This window comes from Engystomops pustulosus, chromosome 6 (assembly GCF_040894005.1).
Source record: "Engystomops pustulosus chromosome 6, aEngPut4.maternal, whole genome shotgun sequence".
Classification (NCBI taxonomy): domain Eukaryota; kingdom Metazoa; phylum Chordata; class Amphibia; order Anura; family Leptodactylidae; genus Engystomops; species Engystomops pustulosus.
The window spans coordinates 39175985-39201139 of NC_092416.1; the positions used below are offsets into that span (position 1 = coordinate 39175985).

General features: G+C 42.4%; 2 protein-coding genes across 3 annotated transcripts; both read right to left on the reverse strand.

Moving 5' to 3' along the window:
• Positions 1-628: 628 nt before the first annotated feature.
• ZPR1 (ZPR1 zinc finger) lies at positions 629-11037 on the reverse strand. Its single transcript, XM_072155773.1, has 14 exons — positions 10757-11037; positions 9927-10088; positions 8654-8744; positions 8515-8585; positions 8313-8399; positions 7272-7394; positions 7129-7182; positions 6826-6892; positions 5276-5346; positions 3690-3779; positions 3142-3252; positions 2791-2880; positions 1923-1988; positions 629-1850 (listed from the first exon to the last, which is right to left on the reverse strand). Exons 1-14 carry the CDS (start codon positions 10877-10879, stop codon positions 1722-1724), a joined length of 1335 nt encoding a protein of 444 aa, XP_072011874.1. The 5' UTR covers positions 10880-11037; the 3' UTR covers positions 629-1721.
• A 5882-nt stretch (positions 11038-16919) lies between these two features.
• Positions 16920-23312, reverse strand: APOA5 (apolipoprotein A5). Of its 2 annotated transcripts, none has more exons than XM_072155775.1 (4): positions 23104-23312; positions 21160-21260; positions 19075-19180; positions 16920-17944 (listed from the first exon to the last, which is right to left on the reverse strand). In XM_072155775.1, the coding sequence occupies exons 2-4, from the start codon at positions 21206-21208 to the stop codon at positions 17092-17094; spliced, it is 1008 nt and encodes a 335-aa protein (XP_072011876.1). In that variant the 5' UTR covers positions 21209-21260; positions 23104-23312; the 3' UTR covers positions 16920-17091. The 2 variants fall into 2 exon arrangements, with proteins under 2 accessions (XP_072011876.1, XP_072011875.1); XM_072155774.1 differs by having other exon boundaries at positions 16920-17947; positions 23104-23310.
• Positions 23313-25155: the final 1843 nt, after the last annotated feature.

Below are 25155 nucleotides of genomic sequence, written 5' to 3' on the forward strand. Positions count from 1 at the left end.
ACCCCCGTCGCACACAGAGATGACCGGAGCAGCCGGTCATGCATGGGTTTGTTTTGTGGGATCCCTTTAATATGTTTAATTTTAAACATATTTCCTTGTAGCAGTAGGTGGATCCCTACAATCAATTCACTGGGGGGCACAAGGCCCAACACTGATCAAGTTCCCTACTTCTTTACACTTAGAAGGCTTGGAGACATCTGTGCAAACAATAAGGGCTGAACTCCACAATTCCCCCCCCCCCCCTCTCCCCAATGCTTAGGCAACCCCGCCTGGGTCATATAGAGGAGGACCCTGCACCATATCCATCGGCAGAAAGTAGAGTATTCATTTTTGTTTTTTTCTACACTGTGCTGGAAATATGAGGGCGCACATGCAGGGGCAATGTATTTAAAGGAACATGGGGTTTGCTCATTTCTGTACATAACGAAAATTGGTGTCCGGGGAGGTTAAAAAAAAAAAAAAAATCCAGTTAGGGACCCAGAAATTCCCAGTGGCGGCCCCGTCCACACTCACACAACACTGAAGGACCGTCACCCAGAACTACACTTACCTTTTCTATTAGCCTACTTACAACCTACTAACTATGACGACTTTAAAAATATAAGAAATCAAATCCTTAAGAAAAACATAAAACAACTCAAATTTATTTTATTTCAAAAGAAATTGACATGACATTGCTTTGCCGTTGTCATCCCTACCCCCCCCCAGCATGAAACCCTGTCAGTAACACACAGAATAAATACATTACACAGGAGCAGGACCCCGGGAATATGCACATTGAAGAATTTTTCAATACTTTTATTTATCGATTTATTTATTTTTTTCTTAACCAAATGAATTGTCTGGTGGCAACTGATAAGTCATGTCTTTCATAGATCCGCAGAGCAAAAAGCATATTTGGTTTCCGTACATGGACACGCAGCAGCTCCCAGCAAGCAAACCAAATAAAACCCACTCAAAATATAATATACAAAGTAAAAAATAAAATAAAAAGATGGTTGCTGCTGTTATATGGGGAATAAGGGATCTCTTACATTATATATCACTCGGAGACCCATTCTCTGGTGATGACACCACTCAACCTTTGTATACTAACAGTAGCTGGCAGTGAAGGAGAGGGTATATGCCGTTGGTTATTTTTATAGTGGAGATCTATATTTAAAAAAAAATTGCCAATCCTGGACAACCCCTTTAATCTGTCATCTACTGGCAATCTGCATACTTACACAGAGGAACATGTCAGAACCTTCTAGCAGAATTTCTCATCCGAAAATTCTTTCCAATATACAAATATACCATCTATTTAGATGCAGAGCCTTACATCCAATGCCACTATCCGACGTCCAGTACATAGAACAGTCACCAGGTTCTTGGTGTAGAAAAATCTTTCTATGTAAAGATTGTAGTACTTTTAAATGACTTTATTTTTAACTTAAAATACTGGTATTTTACCAACACGACCTCCCCCTAGCACCAGCGGGATCGGATTCAAATGTCCATGAGCTCCCTCGTAACATTAACAGGAAAAAAAGTATAAACGAAAAAAAAAACCTTGTTCACGCTATCCTGAGAAGTGTATAGGATACCGTTCTATAACAGGTGTAAGGAGCCTTTATAGAAGTACAGTCATTGCTCATCACGTCCGGCACAAGGCGAGGTAGTTGTTGGACTTTTGAGATCGTTATCGATGACCCTTTAGGTGAAGCTTGGATCAGAGTCTGCTAACAACTACCCTTTTCTTCATAACCTTCCGTCTTCATGTCATTGAGCCCCAGGTCTTCATTCTGTTCAAACGATCGCTCGTACTTCTCCACCTTCATCTCAGGATCGTCCTCCGGGGCATAAACGTTCTATACAGAGAGAGACTATTGTGAACAAGATCTGACCAGTGATGCACTCAGAACCGTGACTTATGGACATACCTGCAGATAACTGTTCCCCGCTGGATCATCCAGAACAAAATGAGCTTTCATCTGACCCTCCAGGATCTGCAGAAAAGAAAAAAGAAGGGAATGACAACCACCGGTGATCAGATATGTAAGGCTCTGTTCACACTGGGATTATGGCTTCTATTGTCACACATATGAAATAAGTTCTTATACATTATCTATCATGGATCGGTTAGGATTCTGGTCTTGACTTGATGGAATATTTAAACATTATGATGTTCTAAGTGGAAACATCCATATACAAGTATCACGGAAATAAAATGGGAAACATCTCTCCATTTGTTTGAAACTCCTATAGAAGGGAAAGGGGTAGAGCTGCAATTGTACACAGTCACCTCTGATCAAAACTGCAGAGATTCTGATCTTTGTGCGAGGAACCGGTGTAGGAAATGTGGACTGGCTTGTGTGGTATACATGCAAACGAGACTCCGGATATTCAAAGCAGAGTATATGTTGGCGTGTGTAGCCATGGATGCTGCACTAGGGGGATTCTGCAGAGTTTTCCAGGATGGGATAAGGAAAACCACGCCTCTTTTAGCTACCTTGTAAGGCAGGACCTCATGATTGTACCAGTGCTGGGGTTCTTCCCATTAGTTACATTGTAAACCCATATCATTTCGGCTGTATGCTAAAATTTGTACCACATCCATTTCCGCAATGAATAAATCCACTCCATGTATAAGAGATCTGGAAACTTATCTAGTAGAATTGAACTGTATTATACTGCAAATATTCCGCTAGCCTAGAGGCAGCAAACCTTTTAGAGACAGAATGCCCATACTACAACAAAAACCCACTTCTTTGTAGCAAAGTTCACCACCACTATGCTAGCCTCTCTCACCTGGTCAATTTTCTTGCCAAATTCCTGCAGCTTCTCCTTCCTATCTGATGTTGTGCTGTCTCCAAGAGTGAAGGGATTTTTTTCCACTACCTGTAAAAGAACATCATGAGCAACACAGACTTAAGAAAAACAGACTGAAAATCTTCACCAGTGAAAAGCCCAAGTTATGTATTACACATCGCCGGGTGGATTGGATACTACTAGGGGTAGGTAGACATCTCTTCACAATTATGTCTCCCACCAACCAATCTATAAGTCTGGGAATTTTGATCTTAAGATGGGTGCAATATCGTCTACCTGCCTAAACTGTAGATTACCCGACACCATATATCATAACAGATGGTCAATTACCAGTTCTCGGATGTCTTTCAGGAGCCCCTCCAGGGTGGTGAACTTCCCTCCCAAAGCTCCCATTCCCAACTCAAACTCCAGGTCCGGAATGCTGATGCTGCAGGTCTCGGACTGTTGGATAAATATAGGATACAGTTATCCTCTTACCAGTGCGACATGTATGGATGTGTATGTTACAGAGCCAAAGAAATCAATACAAGTAAATCTAAAAGAAAGGGTGCAGTCACATGTGTCACTTTAATTCAACTTAAAAGTGCAAAGAAAAACACACCAAAGCCAGATCGCATAGGCATTTTTATGGAACCAGAAAAAAACTCTCGACAGTCCAGCCAAATTTTTTTATGGAACCGCCTGCGATAGGTAACCAGCACCCGATGTGTGTTTAAATGACACTGGGTGTTGGTTACTGATCGCACACATTTCCATAGAAAAGCCCTTGCAATCTGCCCCCCCCCCCCCATGCGCTTTCATTGCGATTCTAAACAGATTTAAAGCGGAACGTGTATTGTAATGTAAATGCAAATTTCTGAAAGAGCACGCACTCTTACCTTGAGGAGATCTCTTGTAAGATCAGAGGGATCTGTTATGTGAAGTGTGATTCTAGTACCAAGGGGTTCAATGGCTCCTCCAGATTTGACCTGTTTGATCACAAAGATAATTCAATCTAATCTGCAGGCACCATGTTATTATAGCAGGAGGAGCTAAGAAGATTGTACATAGTGTCCTATCGGCAGGCAGCATGTTATAGAGCAGAAGGAGCGGAGCACATGGGACAATATGTACAATCTGCAGGCAGCAGGTTATACAGAATGCACTTTGGAATCCTGCTCTAGTCATCATAGGGCACATGATGTCTGTTGTGGGTAACCCTTTTAACCCCTTAAGGACGGAGGGTTTTTCGGCTAATTTCTCGCTCTCCAACTTCAAAAATCCATAACTTTTTCATTTTTACGTGTACAGACCTGTGTGAGGGCTTATTTTGTGCGTAACGTTATTTATTTTAACATGCCGTGCGAAGCTGAAAAAAAATTCCAAATGTGGAAAAATTGAAAAAAAACCGCACGTTCACGTTCTTGTAGGCTCAGTTTTTACGACTTTCACTCTTCGCTCCAAATAACACGCCTACTTTATTCTTTGGTTCGGTGCGATCGCAGTGATACCAAATTTATACAGGTTTTATTGTGTTTAAATACATTTTCAAAAATTAAACGAATGTGTACAAAAAAGAAAAACATTTTTTTGCCATCTTCTGACGCTAATAACTTTTTCATACTTTGGGGTACGGAGCTGTGTGAAGTGTCATTTTTTGCGAAATGAGGCGACGTTTTCATTGCTACCATTCTGAGGTCGGTGCGACATTTGGATAATTTTTTATTTCATTTTTTGTTATGTAAAAAGGTGTAAAAGTCGCATTTCGGACATTTGGGCGCCATTTCCCGCCTCAGAGGTCACCGCCGGCCGTAACCGTTTTTATATTTTGATAGATCGGGCATTTTGGGACGCGGCGATGCCTAATATGTTTGTGATTTTTACTGTTTATTATGTTTTATATCCGTTCTAGGGAAAGGGGGGTGATTTGAACTTTTAATATTTTATTAATTTTTTTTATTTTTTAAACTTTTTTTTTTTCACTATTTTTTAGACCATCTAGGGTACATTAACCCTAGATGGTCAGATCTCTCCTACCATATACTGCAATACTACAGTATTGCAATATATGGCATTTTTGCAGGTCATACATTACAATGAGCCACTGGCTCATTGTAACGAACCTGCATAAACCATGTAGCCTCGTGTCAAAAGAAGACCCGAGGCTACCATGGTAACCGTTCGCCGCCTCCCGATGACGTTCGGGGGCGTGGCGATCGAAAAAAAGATGGCGCCGCCGTCTTTTAAACGCCACCGGCGACTTTGCCGGCAGCGTTAAGAGGGTTAATAGCGGCGATCGGTGCAAGCACCGACCGCGGTTATTAGCGGTGGGGGTTTTGTGCAAAATGCAAAAACCCCCACCTCTGTATGAAGAGGACTCAGCCCGTGAGCCCTCTTCATACATCCCTTATACCTCTGCGCCGTAGAGCTACGGCGCAGAGCGTTAAGGGGTTAATAAGTATATAAATATAAAACCATATCTCACCTCATTGGTCCTGTGGCCACAGGCATCGCAGTTTGTGGCCATGATGATGACTTCTTTGAAGTGAGGGATTTCTGAGAACCAGTTAAGGAAGTTCTTTACTTGTAGAATTATGAACATTGTAAACCTAGCCTGCACACGATATGGAGATGAGCCTCATGTTACAGCTCTATATACACAGCAAAGTATGTGTCCTGCCATTATGTGTCTTATAACCACTAGATCAGAGGTCCCCAACCGCCGGTCCGCCGTTTATCAGCCAGTCCGCGGCGCCGCTGACAGCTAGCTCCGCGGCCCTGCGCCTGGTCAGATCTCGCTCTGTGTGGATTTATAATGTTTTCTGCCATAGCCGTGACAGCTCGCAGCTCCCGGCAGAGAACATTATGCAGGACGGGGTGGGGCATTGGGCGGGTCTTAGTGAGGCAGCCCTCCACAGCACAGCATGGTACCTGTTGTACGTCACGGGGCGGGTCTTAGTGACGCGGTCCTCCTGCACAGCATGGTGTGTTCCTGACGGGGTGGGGCGGCAGGCTCTCCTTACTGACACGCCCCCGGCAGAACATGTTATGTGGGGCGTGCTGGGGCAGCAGACTGGCTTCAGTGACGCGGCTCCCGGTACCGGTGTTCAGTGTGTAGCGCTGCTAAGCAGCAGCTATTTTCCAACCACAAAAGACCCACGAACTAGGAAGGAATGGATTCGCAACCCATTTGTGAACAAGCCAGGTGAATCGACCTTGTCCGTGCTTGAAGAAGACCAACTGCTTGAGATTGCAAATGATGGTAGCCTTAAAAGTATGTTTGAGACTTCAAATCTCCCAACATTCTGGATTAAAGTCCAGGCTGAATATCCTGGGACGCCACCAAAGCATTGAAAACTCTGCTTCCTTTTCCAACATCCTATCTTTGTGAAACTGGGTTTTCTGCCATGACAACAGCAAAAACGAGATTACGGAGTAGACTGGACATAAGGAACACACTTCGGGTTTCACTGTCTCCCATCACCCCTAGATGGGACCGTCTTGTTGCAGGAAAACAAGCCCAGTGCTTCCATTGATTCAGGGAAACAAGCCTGGTGCTCCCACTCATTCTGAACCTATGGTAAGTTGAATCACATTCTCATTATAAATGTCATAATTATATGATAAGTATGCACTAAGCTCCACCCCATATGACCAAAGCCCCGCCCCCACCGGACCATGGAAAACTGGTCTAGCTTAAAGCCGGTCCCTGGTGCAAAAAAGGTTGGGGACCTCTGCACTAGATATTCAAGGAGGGTCTTCACTTGCTTGTTGGGTGGCCAGTTGTACCTTCCTACATTTACATACACGTCTGACACACACATACTAATAATATATAAACACACAGTCTATTAAGATGATGATAAGCAGCCCAAACTCTAGTGCAGAAACAAGGATTGGCCATTTAGATATCCCTGATCCCTACCTTCTGTCAATATATGATAATATACAGTCGATTGTAAAAAGGATCATCATGCAGAAAAAACATCATTTGAAAGTGAACATCCAAGACTCTCATTTAGTGGTGAAGGATACGCACTAGTTTCATATTGGTGGCAGCAGGAGCGTTACACTCAGGACAATTTGTATGAAACTGAAGAACCTGTAAGACAAGATGAAGGACCAGAACGTAACACACTGTAACCTCATATTAGATGCCCCAAGGACTAAAGAATGCTTCACTCATGCAATTTTGATGCAGGTTGAGCAAAGAAAAAAAAATGCAGTTTATAAGAAATATAATAGAAGGACTCCTCAGATTTTGGCTACAAACAGACAATTCTTCACTAGTATAATAGCCTATAGTGTTCTGCCCTATAAGAACTCTTTTCTCCTTACCTCGTCCCTCAGATCTTCTGGCTTCTCTTCTGATCCCTTCTGGCCGTCCACGGTCTGATCAATAATAAAAAATAAGTCATTCTCAAAAGGAACACACACAATAGAAATCTGTGACCTTTAAATAAGTATACATGGGGTCTCACCTCTATTCCCAGTAAGGAGTCCTGCTCTCTGCTTCTCCTATAGTGGGTGACGGTGAGGGCTTCATCTTTTTGGGGAGCAAATGGATTTTCTACAAAACTGTTCCCAGAGGGGTCATCTATAATCTGGAAAGGGACAACATAGAGGGATTATCACTGCACAGTACACAAGGGTGGTAGATAAAAGAAGTTCTCTATATCCCAGTATATATTAGAGAGAGACAGAGAGAGATTGTTTAAAAGGGTTGAGACAGACATGGATAGGTGATCGGCGGAAGGAGAGCGCCCCTATAGGTGCCCCTTACTGGATTGAGCACAGATATACAAGCCCAACTTGTGCCCCATTCACTCTTATGGGACCATTAAGTAGATATGTCTGTGCTCTATTTGGTATGGGGCTATTTGGGGAAGGGGGGGGGGGGGTCATTTTTATTCCAGATTCCTTAGTCACAGGTGGTTACAGCAGTGGGATGTCCAGTGATCAGCCCTTATCCTGTGGGTATTGGATAGGTTTCTACCCTTTTTACAAATCCAATATTCACATTCAATGCACTATTAAAGGAGTGTTGGGGGTCCTGGTAACAAGACATGTAGTAGCTGCCACTGAAACATCAGTCATAATACTAGGAGACTCACTAGAATTGTACGTTAAAAGAGGTGGTACCAAGTTTGCATGTTATCCCCAGGATAGAGGATGTTGACCGTGGAGGTTCAGGTTGGGCATAGTTCAGCCAAACCTAAAAATTTTGTTCAGATTCTGGTACCGGATCCCCACCTTTGACACCCACAATCAGTGCACATGTGACCTTCTGCATTTAAAGATTGCCAGCTTCTGTTGCTGATTGCGGGGGTAATCTGAACCCCAACCCGAACTTCTGACATTGCAGGTCCGCTCATCACTAGTTCTCACTAATGGGTAGAGCAGCAGGACACCCCCTTCATTCAATAGTACGAGAATGACAGAAATATCCTCTGGATAAGGGATAACTTCCGAACATGGTACATTCCCTTTAAGATCCAACCGTCAGTAAATGATCTACTTACAAACGTGAAGGGCGTCTCTCCATCCTTCAGACTCTGAAGTTTTGTGATGAACTCATCAATTTTCTCTGCCACTTGTGCGTTCTCAGCCTATAGGGGAGACACAACACAAAGGTTAGCACACAATGTGACAACTACACAGGGATTATTCGCTTCCCTTTAACTTCAGCCCAACCCCACAGTAAAAAAAAAAATAAAATCTTACCCGCCTTAAGGGCTGCTCCTGCTGTAATCCCACAATGGTCCGTTCTAGGATTCCCTCGATGGTGGTGAGAGCTGGTGGAGAACAGACTATAAGACAAGGTATGATACACAGTATAGACACTAAAGAGGTACACACATACCGCCTTTCTGGGTACAAGCAGGAATCTCAAAATCAATCTCAGGGATCCGCGTGGTCGCATAGTCTGTTTTTACCACCTCGCGGTTCACATCCTGGATGGGAGGAAACGGACAATTTTTTAAAAAAAATAACATTTACATCTTCAAGACCATGTTATGGCCATAGGATATAAAACAGGGGTCAGATTTCTGGCGGGTAGCTTCACAATCACAGGAACATAGCCCTTTGTCCCTTATAAAGCGGTGGTCACCTCTGTGTACATTCATTCTCTACAAGGACAGCCAGATACAGCATTTTCCAAAATTTTTTAATGAGCATCATGGCCTCTGAGGGCAAAAATGATTACTTTGCCCTATAATCCGGGTGTAAAGAAATCCCCATAATGTCATGGTGCTACTGGCGCCCTGCTGTATAGGAATGGCAGGGCAGTGTCGGAGTGGAGGGATAAGAGAGAGTACCCCTATCTAATCTCCTATTCTGCGATTAGTAAATAGTGCTCTTTAGAAAGTCCCTTTAAGTGGCGTTCCTTGGTCCAAGACTAGCTTAAGAGATGACCCTGCCTTCCCCAAGAACTTACAGTCACTCCATTTAATAAAATACGGGTGTCTGAAATTGCTAAGCACAGCGCTTGGGTATCTCTTACACTCAATCAGAGCATGAATGGGAATGCCAGAGGTAGGAGAGTGCAGTGGTTGGCAATTAACAACGGTCTCATAGCATTAAATGGGGACGGAGGTCACAGACTTGTCCTACAGCTACAACCATTACTGGGAACCCCTGTTCTCCGGATTACTAGGGGGTTCCAGCAGTCAGCCCCTCTCCAATCACCCCTTTAATGACTTCAACGGGTATTCCCATTACAGAAAACTTATGTAATTGTTTATATGATAAAAAGTTATACAAATTTCCAATATATTTTCTGTATCAATTCCTCACTGTTTTCTAGATCTCCGCTTGCTGTCATCCTATAGAAAACTTATATGATTACTTCCAGTGGACAGCTCGTTATAACACACAGCTCTGATAACTCTCTGTGATATAACGACCTCTGCACTTGTGTGACCATGGTCAGGTTTCTATCCACTGGAAGTGAACATAGAAGCTTTCTGTAGAAGGACAGCAAGCAGAGGTCTAGAAAACGGTGAGGAATTGATAGAGAAAGTATATTGGAAAATTGTATAACTTTTTATCATACAAGCATTAACATTAATTTGCTCTAATGGGACGACCCCTTTAAACGTTTAGCACAATCATTGAATGAACATGCTCCGCACCCTCTTGTTTCTGACACTTAGCGAGTATCGGACCCCCTGGTCCTGGATGCGACCGGCGGACTGGATCTCGGTGTTGGTCCAGCTGCAGGAATCACACGTGAAGGAGCTGACGATGATCTCCTTGAAGAAAGGCACTTTGGTGAGGAGGAGTCTTGTCAGACCCTGTGGAGAGGCAGAACACGGCGCTTCATTACATACACAAAACTCTGACAAAATATAAATCTGCACTCCCATGCGCCGAACCTCAGAAATATTCCCGAAATTACAACGTGAATGAGAAGAGGACATAATCTGCAAGGTACCAACATCCCTGTAAGTGCATTACACATAGGGGTCACTTGGTCATGAAAGTTTAGTCTTTTTTTTTTTTTTTTTTTTAATAGTTCCGCAATCATGTGACCTCTCCTCCATTCCGGGCAGGCAGGGCTGGCATTAGGGGTGGCAAACTAGGCATTTGCCCAGGGCCTTTTGTCCTAAAGGGGCCCCCTGCATATGGACTTTTGTGGACAGAGGATCTATTGCTGAATTGTTGAATGCTCGGACGAAGATGCTTATCATCTATTTGTATAGTTGTCAATCTCTATATCTTACTGAATATGACTGTTCAAAAATAGTTTTATTTTGGGGCCCCACTTTTAGCTTTGCCCAGGGCCCCAGTTTGTCTAAAACAGGGCAAAGCTAATAGTAAGTACTTTAAATAGTCTAAGGATCCCCCTAAGAAATAATATTTTTGGCAAGTATGAAACACGTGCCCTGTTCCATAAAGTTCCCCCCCCCCCCCATGGCACATATTCCATGCGGTCCACGTGCTCCGCTCCTCCCGCACTCACATTCTGGTAACAGTTCATACACAGCGATTCTATCTCGGCCGGTTGCTGCTCATCGTCATCAGCACTGATCTCCCGGAACACCGGAGCGGTGGCGGGGGCTTCGGTGGCGTGAAGGAGAGACATGCTTTACGGCTATCCACAGGCGCCGGTGGTCCTGGTGTCCCTGTAACGTGACTACAAGCCGCCGGTCACCGGAGCGTGATGGAGAGGACGCGATCTCCGGTGATCACGTGACCCGGAACTAGCTGTCACCCACACGTGTGCGGCTCCCTCCCTGTATAGAGGCGGCGTGCTGCCCGGCAGCGCCTCAAGCGGTGGCAAGCGGAATGTGTATTATATGTCTGTATATGGCCATCCAGGTTCAGGGTTGATTTCATACACTGCGACAGTAGTTTTGCGACAGCTTTTTAATTCATACTAAGAAATGGATAGAAATGTAATTTATAAATGAAGGATTTATACTTATACACCTATTCCTTGCAAGAATCATGTTCGGTAAAACCCCTAAAACTCAGACTGGGGACATGCCTGGAATTTATTAAATTTTTTTGAGATAAAAACGTAGAAGTCTTTACGTATTTGCCAAACCATTCTGTGCTCCAAAGGCAGGGCCGGCGCTATGGGCAAAGTGGGTAATTGCCCAGGTCTCTTCTTTCAAATGAATCTTGAATTGTGTTTCTAGGTGCCATGGATCCAGAGATATTCAGGTTTAAAGTGAGAATATCAGGTGCCATTTTTATATATAAAAATTACTCCCAATGGCAATTTAACAGTTAATATCACCGTGTTTCTGAAACTTAGAAACACAACTCTCCTCTTTCAAAGTAAAAAAGAAGCGAGATTATATGTGTCACAGAGCCAGAGATACAGCCCCCTGAAGTGTCCCCCCTCCAGATTCTTAGCCATCAGGCTGCGGGAGAATTTGCTGCACACAGGAGCTGCTGCACCTCACACATAATGGAAATATTCACTTTATATGTTACTACATTTTGAGAAGGGATAATATCAACTAATGTTCATGATTTTAACCCTTCTCTATGCAGAACTATCTAAGAACACACTTTCTCTCTTATTGACTTTTATTTCGTGATAGTTTGTTTTGTGAAAATTGACTGATACGATGAACATTCGATCCTCTTCGTCTAATGTGACTACATATTAATACTGCCAGACAGAACATGTCTATAAAGTTATATGTAACACCAAAAACACACACATCCTCTATTATTTGTAGTATACGTATGACATTCTCACTCCAATTCTGATGAAGCACAGAGGGTTCTGTTATTGTTCTTTTATTATCTCATTAGCTTGGTTTATGGATATATAGTTATTTATTTGGGTGACCATTGTGTAAGGAGCATATAATGATAGATCTGTGTGACGCTCAGTGCAGTTTTCAGCAAAAATAGTTTGGTGTCCCCTGTGGATATAACGTTCCCTCTGCTGCATATTTTGGTGAATATACACATGTGGGGTCTGTATGATCTCCTCATATCTTACTGTTTTAGGAAAATATATTTTCTTTATATAAGTATCTGGATTTGTACATATTTTAGAGGAAATTTTGAATGTTAATTGCCAAATTCATCACCTGGTTGTCTGATTTCAAAATTCTATAGGTTTTATGGCGCCTTTACTTTTTATTCTGTTTTTTTATTGCTATATTTTGCAGGTTGTGACTGTCTTAAAATTTGTAGCAGAAAAGCAGATATTTAGTTATTTCAGTTTTAGTCATATCATGATGATTTGTTTATGTGAACATATAACTATGAGGTATCTCTGAACTCTACACATGTCCACCTATTACATTTAGGAGATGTGAAGGTAAATATATTCTGTTTGGAGCACATTTTTTGGCATCAAAGTAAAATTTTAAGTATTTTTCATTAAATGTTTTGGTTTGAATCAAATTTGCATGGAGGCGCCTGTGTCTGCTTTCAGAAAATATATGGTCGGTTGGGTTTACTTTGATTATTTTTGCTGTAATTTCGAGAAAACTTTCTCTGGTCAATAACGCAACAAAATATCCAGAAATGCCCGGCGGTAAAAGTGTTAATACCCCTTGGTTGAATTCCCGGGTGCAGATGCTTATCATCTATCTGTCTAGTTATCTATATTATATATATACAAAAAAAAGAAAAAAAGCAGCACAGTCTTTGAGAGAAAAAGAGTTGATGGGTGCTATCCTCACTCTCACCAGTAAGAGTGTAGTAGCTTGACAAAGGCTGAGACTACAGCCGAAACGTTGCGGGAGGTGGAATAAACACCCTTGTTTTTTCACTATTTTGGAGTGCTTCCTGTTTTCATTTCGCTGGATATATATAAATATATATATATATATATATATATATATTACTCACTGGCCACTTTATTAGGTACACCATGCTAGTAACGGGTTGGACCCCCTTTTGCCTTCAGAACTGCCTCAATTCTTCGTGGCATAGATTCAACAAGGTGCTGGAAGCATTCCTCAGAGATTTTGGTCCATATTGACATGATGGCATCACACAGTTGCCGCAGATTTGTCGGCTGCACATCCATGATGCGAATCTCCCGTTCCACCACATCCCAAAGATGCTCTATTGCAGTGATGGCAAACCTTTTAGAGACCGAGTGCCCAAACTACAACAAAGACCTACTTATTTATCGCAAAGTGCCAACACAGAAATTTAATTTGTGATTTATACTCCCTTCTCTGTCACAGCTTTCATTGATACCAGCACCTGAGGACACCAATAAAGCAGAAAATAGTCCCAGGTAGAACTGTCACTTTAAAATACCCCTTTGCACAGCAAGTCCTGGACTGTCTGGGACTGCAGGAAGATACCTGGAGTCATCTCTGGTGATGGCCTGAGTGCCCACAGAAAGGGCTCCGAGTGCCACCTCTGGCACCAGTGCCATAGGTTAGCCATCACTGCTCTATTGGATTGAGATCTGGTGACTGTGGAGGCCATTTGAGTACAGTGAACTCATTGTCATGTTCAAGAAACCAGTCTGAGATGATTCCAGCTTTATGACATGGCGCATTATCCTGCTGAAAGTAGCCATCAGATGTTACAGGGTACATTGTGGTCATAAAGGGAGGGACATGGTCAGCAACAATACTCAGGCAGGCTGTGGCATTGCAACGATGCTCAATTGGTACCAAGGGGCCCAAAGAGTGCCAAGAAAATATTCCCCACACCATGACACCACCAGCCTGAACCGTTGATACAAGGCAGGATGGATCCATGCTTTCATGTTGTTGACACCAAATTCTGACCCTACCATCCGAATGTTGCAGCAGAAATCGAGCAACGTTTTTACAATCTTCTACTGTCCAATTTCGATGAGCTTGTGCAAATTGTAGCCTCAGTTTCCTGTTCTTAGCTGAAAGGAGTGGCACCCGGTGTGGTCTTCTGCTGCTGTAGCCCATCTGCCTCAAAGTTCGACGTACTGTGCGTTCAGAGATGCTCTTCTGCCTACCTTGGTTGTAACGGGTGGCGATTTGAGTCACTGTTGCCTTTCTATCAGCTCGAACCAGTCTGCCCATTCCCCTCTGACCTCTGGCATCAACAAGGCATTTCCGCCCACAGAACTGCCGCTCACTGGATGTTTTTTCTTTTTCGGACCATTCTCTGTAAACCCTAGAGATGGTTGTGCGTGAAAATCCCAGTAGATCAGCAGTTTCTGAAATACTCAGACCAGCCCTTCTGGCACCAACAACCATGCCACGTTCAAAGGCACTCAAATCACCTTTCTTCCCCATACTGATGCTCGGTTTGAACTGCAGGAGATTGTCTTGACCATGTCTACATGCCTAAATGCACTGAGTTGCCGCCATGTGATTGGCTGATTAGAAATTAAGTGTTAACGAGCAGTTGGACAGGTGTACCTAATAAAGTGGCCGGTGAGTGCATATATATATATTTATCTTCTATCATAATAATTATAATTAAAAATTCTTTATTTATATAGCGCACACAGATACCGCAGCGCTGCACAGAGCTTGCCAGATCAGTCCCTGTCCCCATGGGGCTCACAATCTATTCTACCTACCAGTAATTTTTTGGAGTGTGAGAGGAAACCCATGCAAACACACAGAGAACATACAAACTCTTTGAAGATGTTGACCAGCACTTCAAGGCTGTAGTTCTAACCACAGCACGCTGTAAACCAAGCACACTGACAAACTGGTGTGTGACCCCCTCTGTCTGGCTCTGCTCTTCTTTTTGCTTCTTCTGCCCTTGTTTTTAACTAAAAAATAGCTTGAAAAATTATGCAAATGAGCCTGGGTGGCCACGGGTTCAACTGTCTTTTCACTAGGGGCCGTGAATAAATTAAGGAGCCATGAGGCGCTCAGGTGATGTGAGCCTAATGGTTATTTTACATATATTATAACCTTCTTTTCTCAGTACAGGCAGTCCCTGGGTTACGTACAAGATAGGTTCCATAAGTTTGTTGAATTTGTATGTAAGTCGAAGCTGTATATTTTATCATTGTAGTTCCAGACAAATTTTTTTTTGCCCCAGTGACAACATTTTTTGCTGTGATGAGACCAAGGATTATCAATAAAGCTTCATTACAGACACCTTACAGCTGATCATTGCAGCCTGGGACTAAAGTAACATCCAGAGAGCTTAACCAGAGGTCACAGTGGGCAGAGGGGTCCGTCTTTAACTAGGGGTCATCTGTAAGTCGGGTTTCCTTAAGTAGGGGACCGCCTGTATTATGCATTCAAAGGATCTAGCTGAAAACGGGTGCATCACCCCCTAGAGGTAACGAGCATGTATTATAGGACAGTCTACCACCGATAAGTATGAGTAAGAACTAGCACCCATTGAGTCTGAAACGCGTCACCCCATTCCTCTCCCCTCGTGTGTCATGTTTATTTTGTGTGATCTTTGTTTCCACATGGTTCCCAAGTATTGATTCCTTCTTTTCTTGGGTAACCTTGTATAACGTTTGGGATGAACTTTCAAGCATGCAAGGCGCGTGCATTGTTATGCAAGTGACCAAGCGCCGAGCGAACTATGTCAGGGGCCTTGGAGCGCCAAATGGGTTCATTTGGCTAAATACATTTTGGGACGAAACTCAGGATTTCTGTGCATGTCAAGACCACCTCCAGAATCTGCTAATCTACCCCAAAGTACAGGTATGTATGGGTCAGAATGACCATTGTGAAATGGTAGATTTCCTTTAAAACTGTTAAAGGGGAGAATCTACTCTGTAATTGAGCACCAGAAATGTGTTTCTAGGTGCCACGGTTATGGAGATGTGAAATGAGCTTCCCCCAGCCTTTGAGCTGAAGACAGAAAGCACATGATGCTACAGAAGACACTTTGCGAGTACTTGCACCCTCTGCCTTTATCTGTCAGACTGGAGAATGGATTGATACTGTGCATATTTAAAACATATTTTGGTAAGGGTTTATAAAACTTTTTTCACATTTTCAGTTATTTGTCTGCTTATACTATGAAAGAAAAAGTGTTATTAATAAAATTATTTATCAAATGAAATTATTATATATAATAAAAAATCTCATCATTTAAAGGAAACCTACCACCAGGATGAAGTATTGTAAACCAAGCACACTTACATGCTGATGTGTGACCCCTCTGGCAGGATTCACTCTTCTTTTAGCACATTATCCCTAGTTTTTACCAAAAAAAGTCTCAGGGGCCTGAGGGGCTCTGGGATCCATAGCTGTTAATGCAGCCTGGAGCCCCTCAGGCTCATTTGTAAAACATGGTTACTTTCTTCCAAAAACAGCTCCACTCCTGACCATGGGTGTTGTGTGGTATTGCAACTAAGTTCCAGTCATCATACAACTGAGCTGCAATACCAGCACCAATCATGGTCAGCTGTGACGCTGTTTTTGGAAGGGAGCAGCTGTTTTTCAACCTCATGACGACCCCCTTTAAGCACCATAGAGTTTTCAGAACTAATTATACCATAATTTGACCATTTTTACACACAAAGATATAAACTTTATTTACAAAGATATTACAATACAAAGGGGTCATGGAGGCTCAGCAATACAGGAACAACTCAAGTTGGATCTGAGACATCCCCTAAAATTTTTGAAAGTTATTTTGGGTCAAAGTAAAAAATGTTGAGAGCTGTAGAAGTCTTGAATTATGCAAAATGCTGTTATATATACAGAAATCTAAAAATGTGGAAATCTACAATAAGTGCTTTAATTTTTTCCAGCAGCATAGTTACAAACATTCTAGTTTGCAAAATCAGAGCATTATGGTCACACCCCGGGGCGACCCGAAAAATCAACATGCCTTTTTGGTTGCACACACACAAATGTGGAAAGTAGACGTTAAACCCGAGTTCACGCAAGGTTATTTTAGGTTCTGGGATATCTCTGTCCACAATGTCTCCAGTTTCTCCTGTATATTCTCTATTGACGTCACCGTTTCATGCAAGTCTGCGGTAGCAGGAGACAACTTGTACTTCATCTCCTCCATCTCCATGTTGATAGTATGAGTAAATTGGTCGATCTGCATCTGAGTGTTCCTGTGAAACTCCTCCACTTCTCTCTGTACCTGAGCTGCCATCTCTTCCACGTAGGGGGCTACTGGTTCACCTGGCTGACTGTCCGGAAACCTCTCTCTAAAATTTTGGGGATACGTCACAAGTTGTTCTTTCAATGCGTCCAAGTTTTGATGGATCTTCTGATGCAAATTGTTTGCGTTCTGAGTCAGTTTTCGGGATAGGTCCTGTACTTGTGCGGTTAGTTTTTCCTGGGAGGTCATAGAATGAGGAGACAGGTTTCCATGAAGCTCTTCCACTGCGCGATGGATCTCTGACAGAAGTTTCTCTCCCAGTGGTAGGAGCACGTTTCTTACCTTCTCCGTCTGCACAATGATCTGGTCGTGGATGCTTTCCGCCAGCTTATGTGGAACTCCATTACTTATATGATCCTTACTCAGGCTGAACCTTTCGATGAACTCATTTGCCCCCCACCTCATCTGATATTTTAGCTCATCCGTGTAAGGCAGAAGGCGGTTTTGTACTTGTTCGAGGTTCTGGCTTATCCTTTGGTGCGCTTCATCTATATAAGGGTAAATCTTCCTTCGGATTTCCTGGAGTTCCCTACGTATCAGTTTACGCAGCCCTTCGGAGTCTTCGTACAAGTGTTTCTGGAGTCCACTTTTCACGTAGTTGACTCCATTTTGTAAGCTGTTTCTGAAGCTGCTGTTGTGCAAGAGAATAAATGATATTAATGTGATGATTTCATATTTCCATCAGAGAACATTCACATGCCATACTATGTTTTGAGATGATCTTTTCTAGGATCATCAACATCAATGACCAATTCTTAGAGATTATCACTCCACTAGCTTTTTGGAAATGTGGTGGATTTGGCCAATATTGTCATGTCCATCAACCATAGTCTGGTTGAATCTCAGTGTATGAGGATGAGCTGCAATACCAAGAACAGCCATTGTACCATGGATAGCACTGTGCTTGGTGGAAACAGAAGTGATAGCTGCACTTGAAATGCAGTAGCCCTACACAATTCCTATTAGTGATGGGTTGTTCAATATCGAGCCGGCACAAAGAGCTGGCCCTTTTCAGGGAACGCAGAGAGTCAGCTCCCAGCAGCGAGTCAGTGGCTCAGTTAACCCCACCCTTTTATAACTGACTCCGCCCCTAACTATCTCCTTTTATCGTGGTAAAATGTGGCGTGGGTAGGTTTTAGTAAGCAACTGAATGGAGACTCCTTATACTATATTAAATAGGGAGCTCCTCAGGAGCCAGAAGAGCTGGATCTAGTGAGCTGAGACAAATGATCCTGCTCCTCACGAGTGGGCCTGATTGCTCATCACTAATCACTATTCTGTGTACAGAGCTACTTCCAACCATTTTTAAGTGCCAGCACTAAACCTACTGCGGTAAAATGTTAACTCTTGGCAACCCCTTTTCTGTCTAAATAGTCTTCCAGAGTGTTCCCAGGTTGTCATGTTGCCAGAAACTCTTTAGCAATTATCTGAACTTGAAAAAGGCTCACATTGAGCCGAAACGTCGCTCTATTTTTCATATATGGAATATAGGACCACTTATTCACTTATGCCTGGAGTTTTGAGAGTGCTGCTTATTTTCAATTTAGTACAATTGGAGGACCTGAGGCCTGGTTCTGAGGAGCTTGCACCCACTACTACTCCCAAAAGTGTGCTGTTTGGACTTTTTTATTGAATCATCTCAACTTGCAATCAAGTGTTACAGAGTTTATATGATCCTTACTTAGGCTAAACCTTATGATGAGGAGACATAGAATTAGGAGACAGGTTAGCATTGGGGCCCATCATACTAAAACTGACCTGACTTCCGCTCCTGGATTCTTCTGAAGATTCCACTCATTCTTGTCAGTGGCCAACTGGCTGATATAATCCCAGAATCCATTTCTAGTAGAATCAGCCTGGCATCCTGGCAAAGAAGAGTTAAATGAATAAGTTGTCTTTTGGAATATGAAGTCAAACATTAGTACCCTGTTTCCCCGAAAATATTAATTTTTGCTCCTAAAGAGGCACTAGGTCTTATTTCCAGGGGATGTCTTGTATTTCCACGAACAAGAATTTACATTTATCATTGAACAAAAAATCTACTTCTCTAACATCCATATAACTCTCCAAACTCTGAATTTCATGCTGTATTTCTTGTGACTCCATTGCTATTTGAATCATTGGCCACAATCTCTCATGTTTAGTAAAAGAACTTTCCATAATTGACCCTTCTTATCCTGGTAGCTGCTGGTATCACATTAGCAGCACAACAGTCAGTGATTTATTTCCATGAATTCTTCCCCATGTCACAATCTTCTGCAGCATCTGAAAGATTTACTAATACTAATGTATGGCGCGGGGGGAGTTGCTGCAATGGCTGCCACTAGGTCTTATTTTCAGGGGAGGCCTTAAATTTCTAAGCCTTAACAAAATTGTACTAGGTCTTATTTTTGGGGGATGTCTTATTTTAGGGGAAACAGGGTAGTTGTGACTATAGGAGAACCCAACATGTTGACAAAACAGTCGTGTCTGCAGACAGCTTACTATAAAGCAGGAGGAGCTGAGCACATTGTACATAATGTCCTATCTGGCGGCATCAAGTTATAGAGCAGGAGTAGCTGAGCAGATTGTACATAGTGTCCTATCTGCAGGCAGCATGTTATAGAGCAGGAGGAGCTGAGCAGATTGTACATAGTGTCCTGTTTGCAGACAGCATGTTACACAGCAGGGGGAGATGAGTAGATTGTACATAGTCTCCAATCTGCAGACAGCATGTTATAGAGCAGGAGATTGTACATAGTGTCCTATGTGCAAACAGCATGTTATAGAGCAGGAGGTGCTGAGGAGATTGTACATGGTGTCCTGTCTGCAAACAGCATGTTATAAAACAGGAGGAGCTGAGCAGATTGTACATAGTGTCCTATCCGCAGGCAGCATGTTATAGAGCAGGAGGAGCTGAGCAGATTGTACATAGTGTCCTATCTGCAGGCAGCATGTCAGAAAGCAGAAGGTGCTGAGCAGATTGTATGTAGTGTCCTATGTGCAGGCAGCATGTTGCGTAGCAGCGGGAGCTGAGCAGATTGTATGTAGTGTCCTATGTGCAGGCAGCATGTTACGTAGCAGCGGGAGCTGAACAGATTGTACATGGTGTCCTGTCTGCAGACAGAATGTTATAGAGCAGGAGGAGCTGAGCAGATTGTACATAGTATCCTATGTGCAGACAGCATGTTATAAAGCAGAAGGTTCTGAGCAGATTGTATGCAGTGTCCTATGTTCAGGCAGCATGTTACGTAGCAGTGGGAGCTGAGCAGATTGTACATGGTGTCCTGTCCACAGACAGCATGTTATAGAGCAGGGGGAGCAGAGCAGATTGTATGGCTGCTCCATTTAGCCTAGATTACTAGCTGAATTTTTGCAGCACGAACCCCAAGCAATGACTTTGGATAGTTTAGCAACCGTCACCCTTCTGCATGCATGATGTCTCCAGGAGCTATACAGTGTATTTCTTTTTTTACGACTATTTACACTCTCATATATGATTACAAGCATAATTTGTTCTAAGAACATGCTTGTTATCCAAACTAAAGCAAGTTTTCCCATAGTACACCCATACGACTGGTTCCACAATAACCGAATACCTTGGATTTGAAGCAGAATTTGTCCAAATCGCTTGTATATCAAAGCAAGTTTTCCCATAGGAAATCATAGAAACTCGGATGATTTAGTCATGTGTATTACATCTAGCCGCTTAGTTCTTCTACTTCTTCAATATTGTGTTATACAATTTTGTGATGCAGAGGTGCAGTACAGTAGAGATGGGGACCATTTACATAAAGCTTACACTATGACATTCTGCTTGAAAACTAAGTTCAATGCTCTACTGTACTTCATCCAATTACTTACCAGACAATCCATAAATCAGCAACAGACACAAGACCTTCCGACTTGCCATCTTTGAGCCACACAACCAAATATTAGTTTTCAAGGATGCAAAATGTAGAAACCTTGGATAAAGATGATGCAGCGTTAGTAGAATAGAGGATACGTGCCGGGTCACATCACAGAAGATTGTATTATACCATAGCAGTCCCAAGGTCATATGATATCTCGTGTCTGAAGTCTCCCCAGTACATCTAGATATTGTTCCTAGAAAGCAAAGGCGCCTTCCTATTTATTACTTATTTGCCTCTAGATGTGATGTTCTCTCTAGGATATTGGAGATATATTAGGTGGTTTTGTGAATATTAAGGATCCCATACTGATATGAATTTTTATCTTTCAAACCACATCAGACTTGTGGTGTTGGGATCCACAGAACCTGAGATACAGAACAGTAAATTCATAGATGGAATTGTGTGCAGCAGATAAAGATCCTGTTCCCACCTTTTCTTTAACTAACTGTATCTTGATGTGATCTGAAAGATGAGATTCATTCCTATAATATGTAACCAGAACCTTGGTTCTAGGTGCCATAATATATTTTATATTATATATGATACCAAAGATATAGGCGTCCAAATTTTGTCTGGCAAAATCTGACTCTTCTCTACTCATTTGCATATGGCATTGAAGGAGAATTTCTTTAGAGGTAAATCAGGTGAGATTTCACAGAATTCTAGAAAGGAGTCTCTTTAAACCATTATTACGGTACTAAACCCAATCAATCAATCAATCAATCAATCAATATCAATCCCTTTACTGCCCTAAACCAACAGGACTAAAACCATAAACCTATTTCTATCCTAAATCAAATGGAACAATCTACCCCTAATGTAATGGATTGAATCGCTTTAGGGTGATGCCACACATGACGTTTTGAACCCGTTTTTGGTCCATTTTTAAGCAGTCCGTTAAAAAAACGCATCCATTTTTGACAGGTTTTACCAATTATCTTAATTAAAACTAAACTTAATTAAAAAAATGCATTCGTGTTTGGTCGGACTGCTTAAAAAAGTGTCATGTGTGGCATCACCCTTACTACTGCAGAGCACCAGCTATGAAATCATAAGGACAGAACTAGTTTAGATCACATGGATTGGACCCCTTTAACATCACAGAACGTCAGGGATGCCGTCACCATTCATATGCTGGGAAGATTCTTTTTTTAAATTAAATTTCCTTTGCAGATTATCTTGCAGAAGGCGGCACCCATGTTATGTATGTAGAAGCACCTATATGTATGTGTATAAGTTGTCTGTATTCTCCTCATCTGATATTACTATGCTCACAAATATTACAATATTCAGTAATAGAGCTAACAACAGATCTAAGGCAAGTACTGGGCGAGTCTGACTTATGGGCTTGGGGCATAAGTATATTTGTATGGAACAAAGTAAATTTGAAGTCCAATAGTGCAGAATTTAACAGCGAGAGATCTACTTTTTATTCTATTATTTCATAGAAAGCAGGAGCTTAATGGTATTAGTAAATGTTTGAAGCAATGTACTACTACACACTATACAATAAATATATACAGGCAGTCCCCTACTTAAGGACATCCGACTTACAGACAACCCATAGTTACAGACAGACCCCTCTGACCTCTGGTGAGGCTCCCTGGATGCTTTACTATAGTCCCAGGCTGCAATAATCAGCTGTAAGGTGTCTGTAATGAAGCTGTATTGATAATCCTTGGTCCCATTACAGCAAAAAATGTTTAAACTCCAATTGTCACTGGGGCCAAAAATTTTTTTGTCTGGATCTACAATGATAAAATATACATTTTCGACTTACATACAAATTCAACTTAAGAACAAACCTCCGGACCCTATCTTGTATGTAACCCGGGAACTGCCTGTATATAGTTTTGTGACTACGATGTAAAGTGATACATGAGGCTGTTCCTACCTGCAGCAGAGTATTCCTTCCCAGGTCAGTGGTGGATGTAGGAATGACACACGGATCTCGTTGGCCTCATTCTCCCCACTCACATGTTAAGCACTGGTGACAGGGAACAGATTGGTGACGCCTCTTCTGCGGTGATGTGAACAGGGTTTTCCTTGGGTTGATTTTAGAGGCGCAGTCAGTGCACCTGATCCTAAGGGAATGATCTCTGCTGCTGTGATAGAATTCTGCACTGGCCACCAGGAGGCAGTAGCTCCTACAGTATGTTAAATAATAGACTTCCCAGTCTATCCCATATCTTTATTTCATGTATATGGAACATAGAAAAATAAAAGCTTCCACACCTCGCTGCAGATAATTTTACTTGTAAAAATCACACGCTGACTGCAGGTAAACAGGCTATAACCCCGAAGACTCGGGAAAGATACCATGACACTTCTAGTAAAATTTGGATGCTTTATTATGTAGTTTCTATGTCCTCTCCATGTTTGCGTGGGTTTCCTCCAGGTCCTCCGGTTTCCTCCCACACTCCAAAACATACTGGTAGGTTGATCATATTGTGAGTCCCCACAGGGACTGATCTAGTAAGCTGTGTGCAGTGCTGTGTAATCTGTGTGTGCTACATGAAGGAATTATTATTATGTATCCATTAAAATCACACAGTAGGTGACAGTACAAGTAGTTATAACCAGTGAATGGCTGACTTCCTGGTTATAGCCTATGTGCACTGTCATGTACTATACAATTTTAATGGGTACAGCATAAAGCATCAAAATTTTATTGTGGCAGTTCCGTGGTATCTTTCCTGATTCTAGGGGGTAAAGTCAAGGAATATTCCTTGTTATGGACAAGGAATATTAAATGTTTACTATAGAAGTAGCAATGTATATTTAACTCTAAGGCTACATTCACACTGCCGTTGCCCGGCAGGGGAGGAGGAGGTATATACTTATATATTCTTCTTATATTCTTAAATATATATATATATATATATATATATATATATATATATATATATATATTTTTTTTTTTTTTTTTTTTTTTTTTTTTAATATATGTTATATTTCCTATATATTGATTTTCAGATTTGTTAACATTTCTTTTTTTCTTTTTTTTTTCTAGAGGACTTGAAGGTGACATATGCTGATCGCTGACCTATAATACACTGCAATACAATTGTAATACAGTGGGGCACATTTACTTACCTGGTCCTGTCGCGATCCAGCGGCGCGTTCTCCGACGAGGATTCGGGTCTTCTGTCGATTCACTAAGGTCGTGCGCCTGATGTCCACCAGGTGTCGCTGCTGCTCCGAGGTCCGCCGGAGTTCACCAACCTATTCCTGGTGCATATGTGTGATTTTGCGACACAATTAAATTCCACGGTTTTTCCATTTTCCGGCGGCCACGCCCTCCGATTTTTGTCCCGTGAAAGCCGGCATGTTTGCGCTGGAATCCGATCACGTGCGCCAAAATCCCGGCGAAATTTGGCGCAAAAACGGAAAGTCGGGAAGCCCGACGAAAGTGCGGCCGCGGAGCCCTTAGTAAATGAGCCCCATTGTATTCTGGCTTTCAGCATACAAGTGACAATGCATCAACACCCTCAGATAGATAATACAGTCTCATAGACTGTAAGCTCCTGTGTCACCCCCTCATCCTCATAGACTGTAAGCTCTTGTGTCACCCCCTCATCCTCATAGACTCTAAGCTCCTGTGTTACCCCCTCATCCTCATAGACTTTAAGCTCTTGTGTCACCCCTCATCCTTATAGACTGTGAGCACTTGTGTCACCCCCTCATCCTCATAGACTGTAAGCTCTTGTGTCACCCCTCATCCTCATAGACCGTAAGCTCTTGTGTCACCCTCTCATCCTCATAGACTGTAAGCTCTTGTGTCACCCTCTCATCCTCATAGACTGTAAGCTCTTGTGTCACCCCCTCATCCTCATAGACTGTAAGCTCTTGTGTCAGCCCCTCATCCTCATAGACTGTAAGCTCTTGTGTCAGCCCCTCATCCTCATACACTGTAAGCTCGTGTGTCAGCCCCTCATCCTCATAG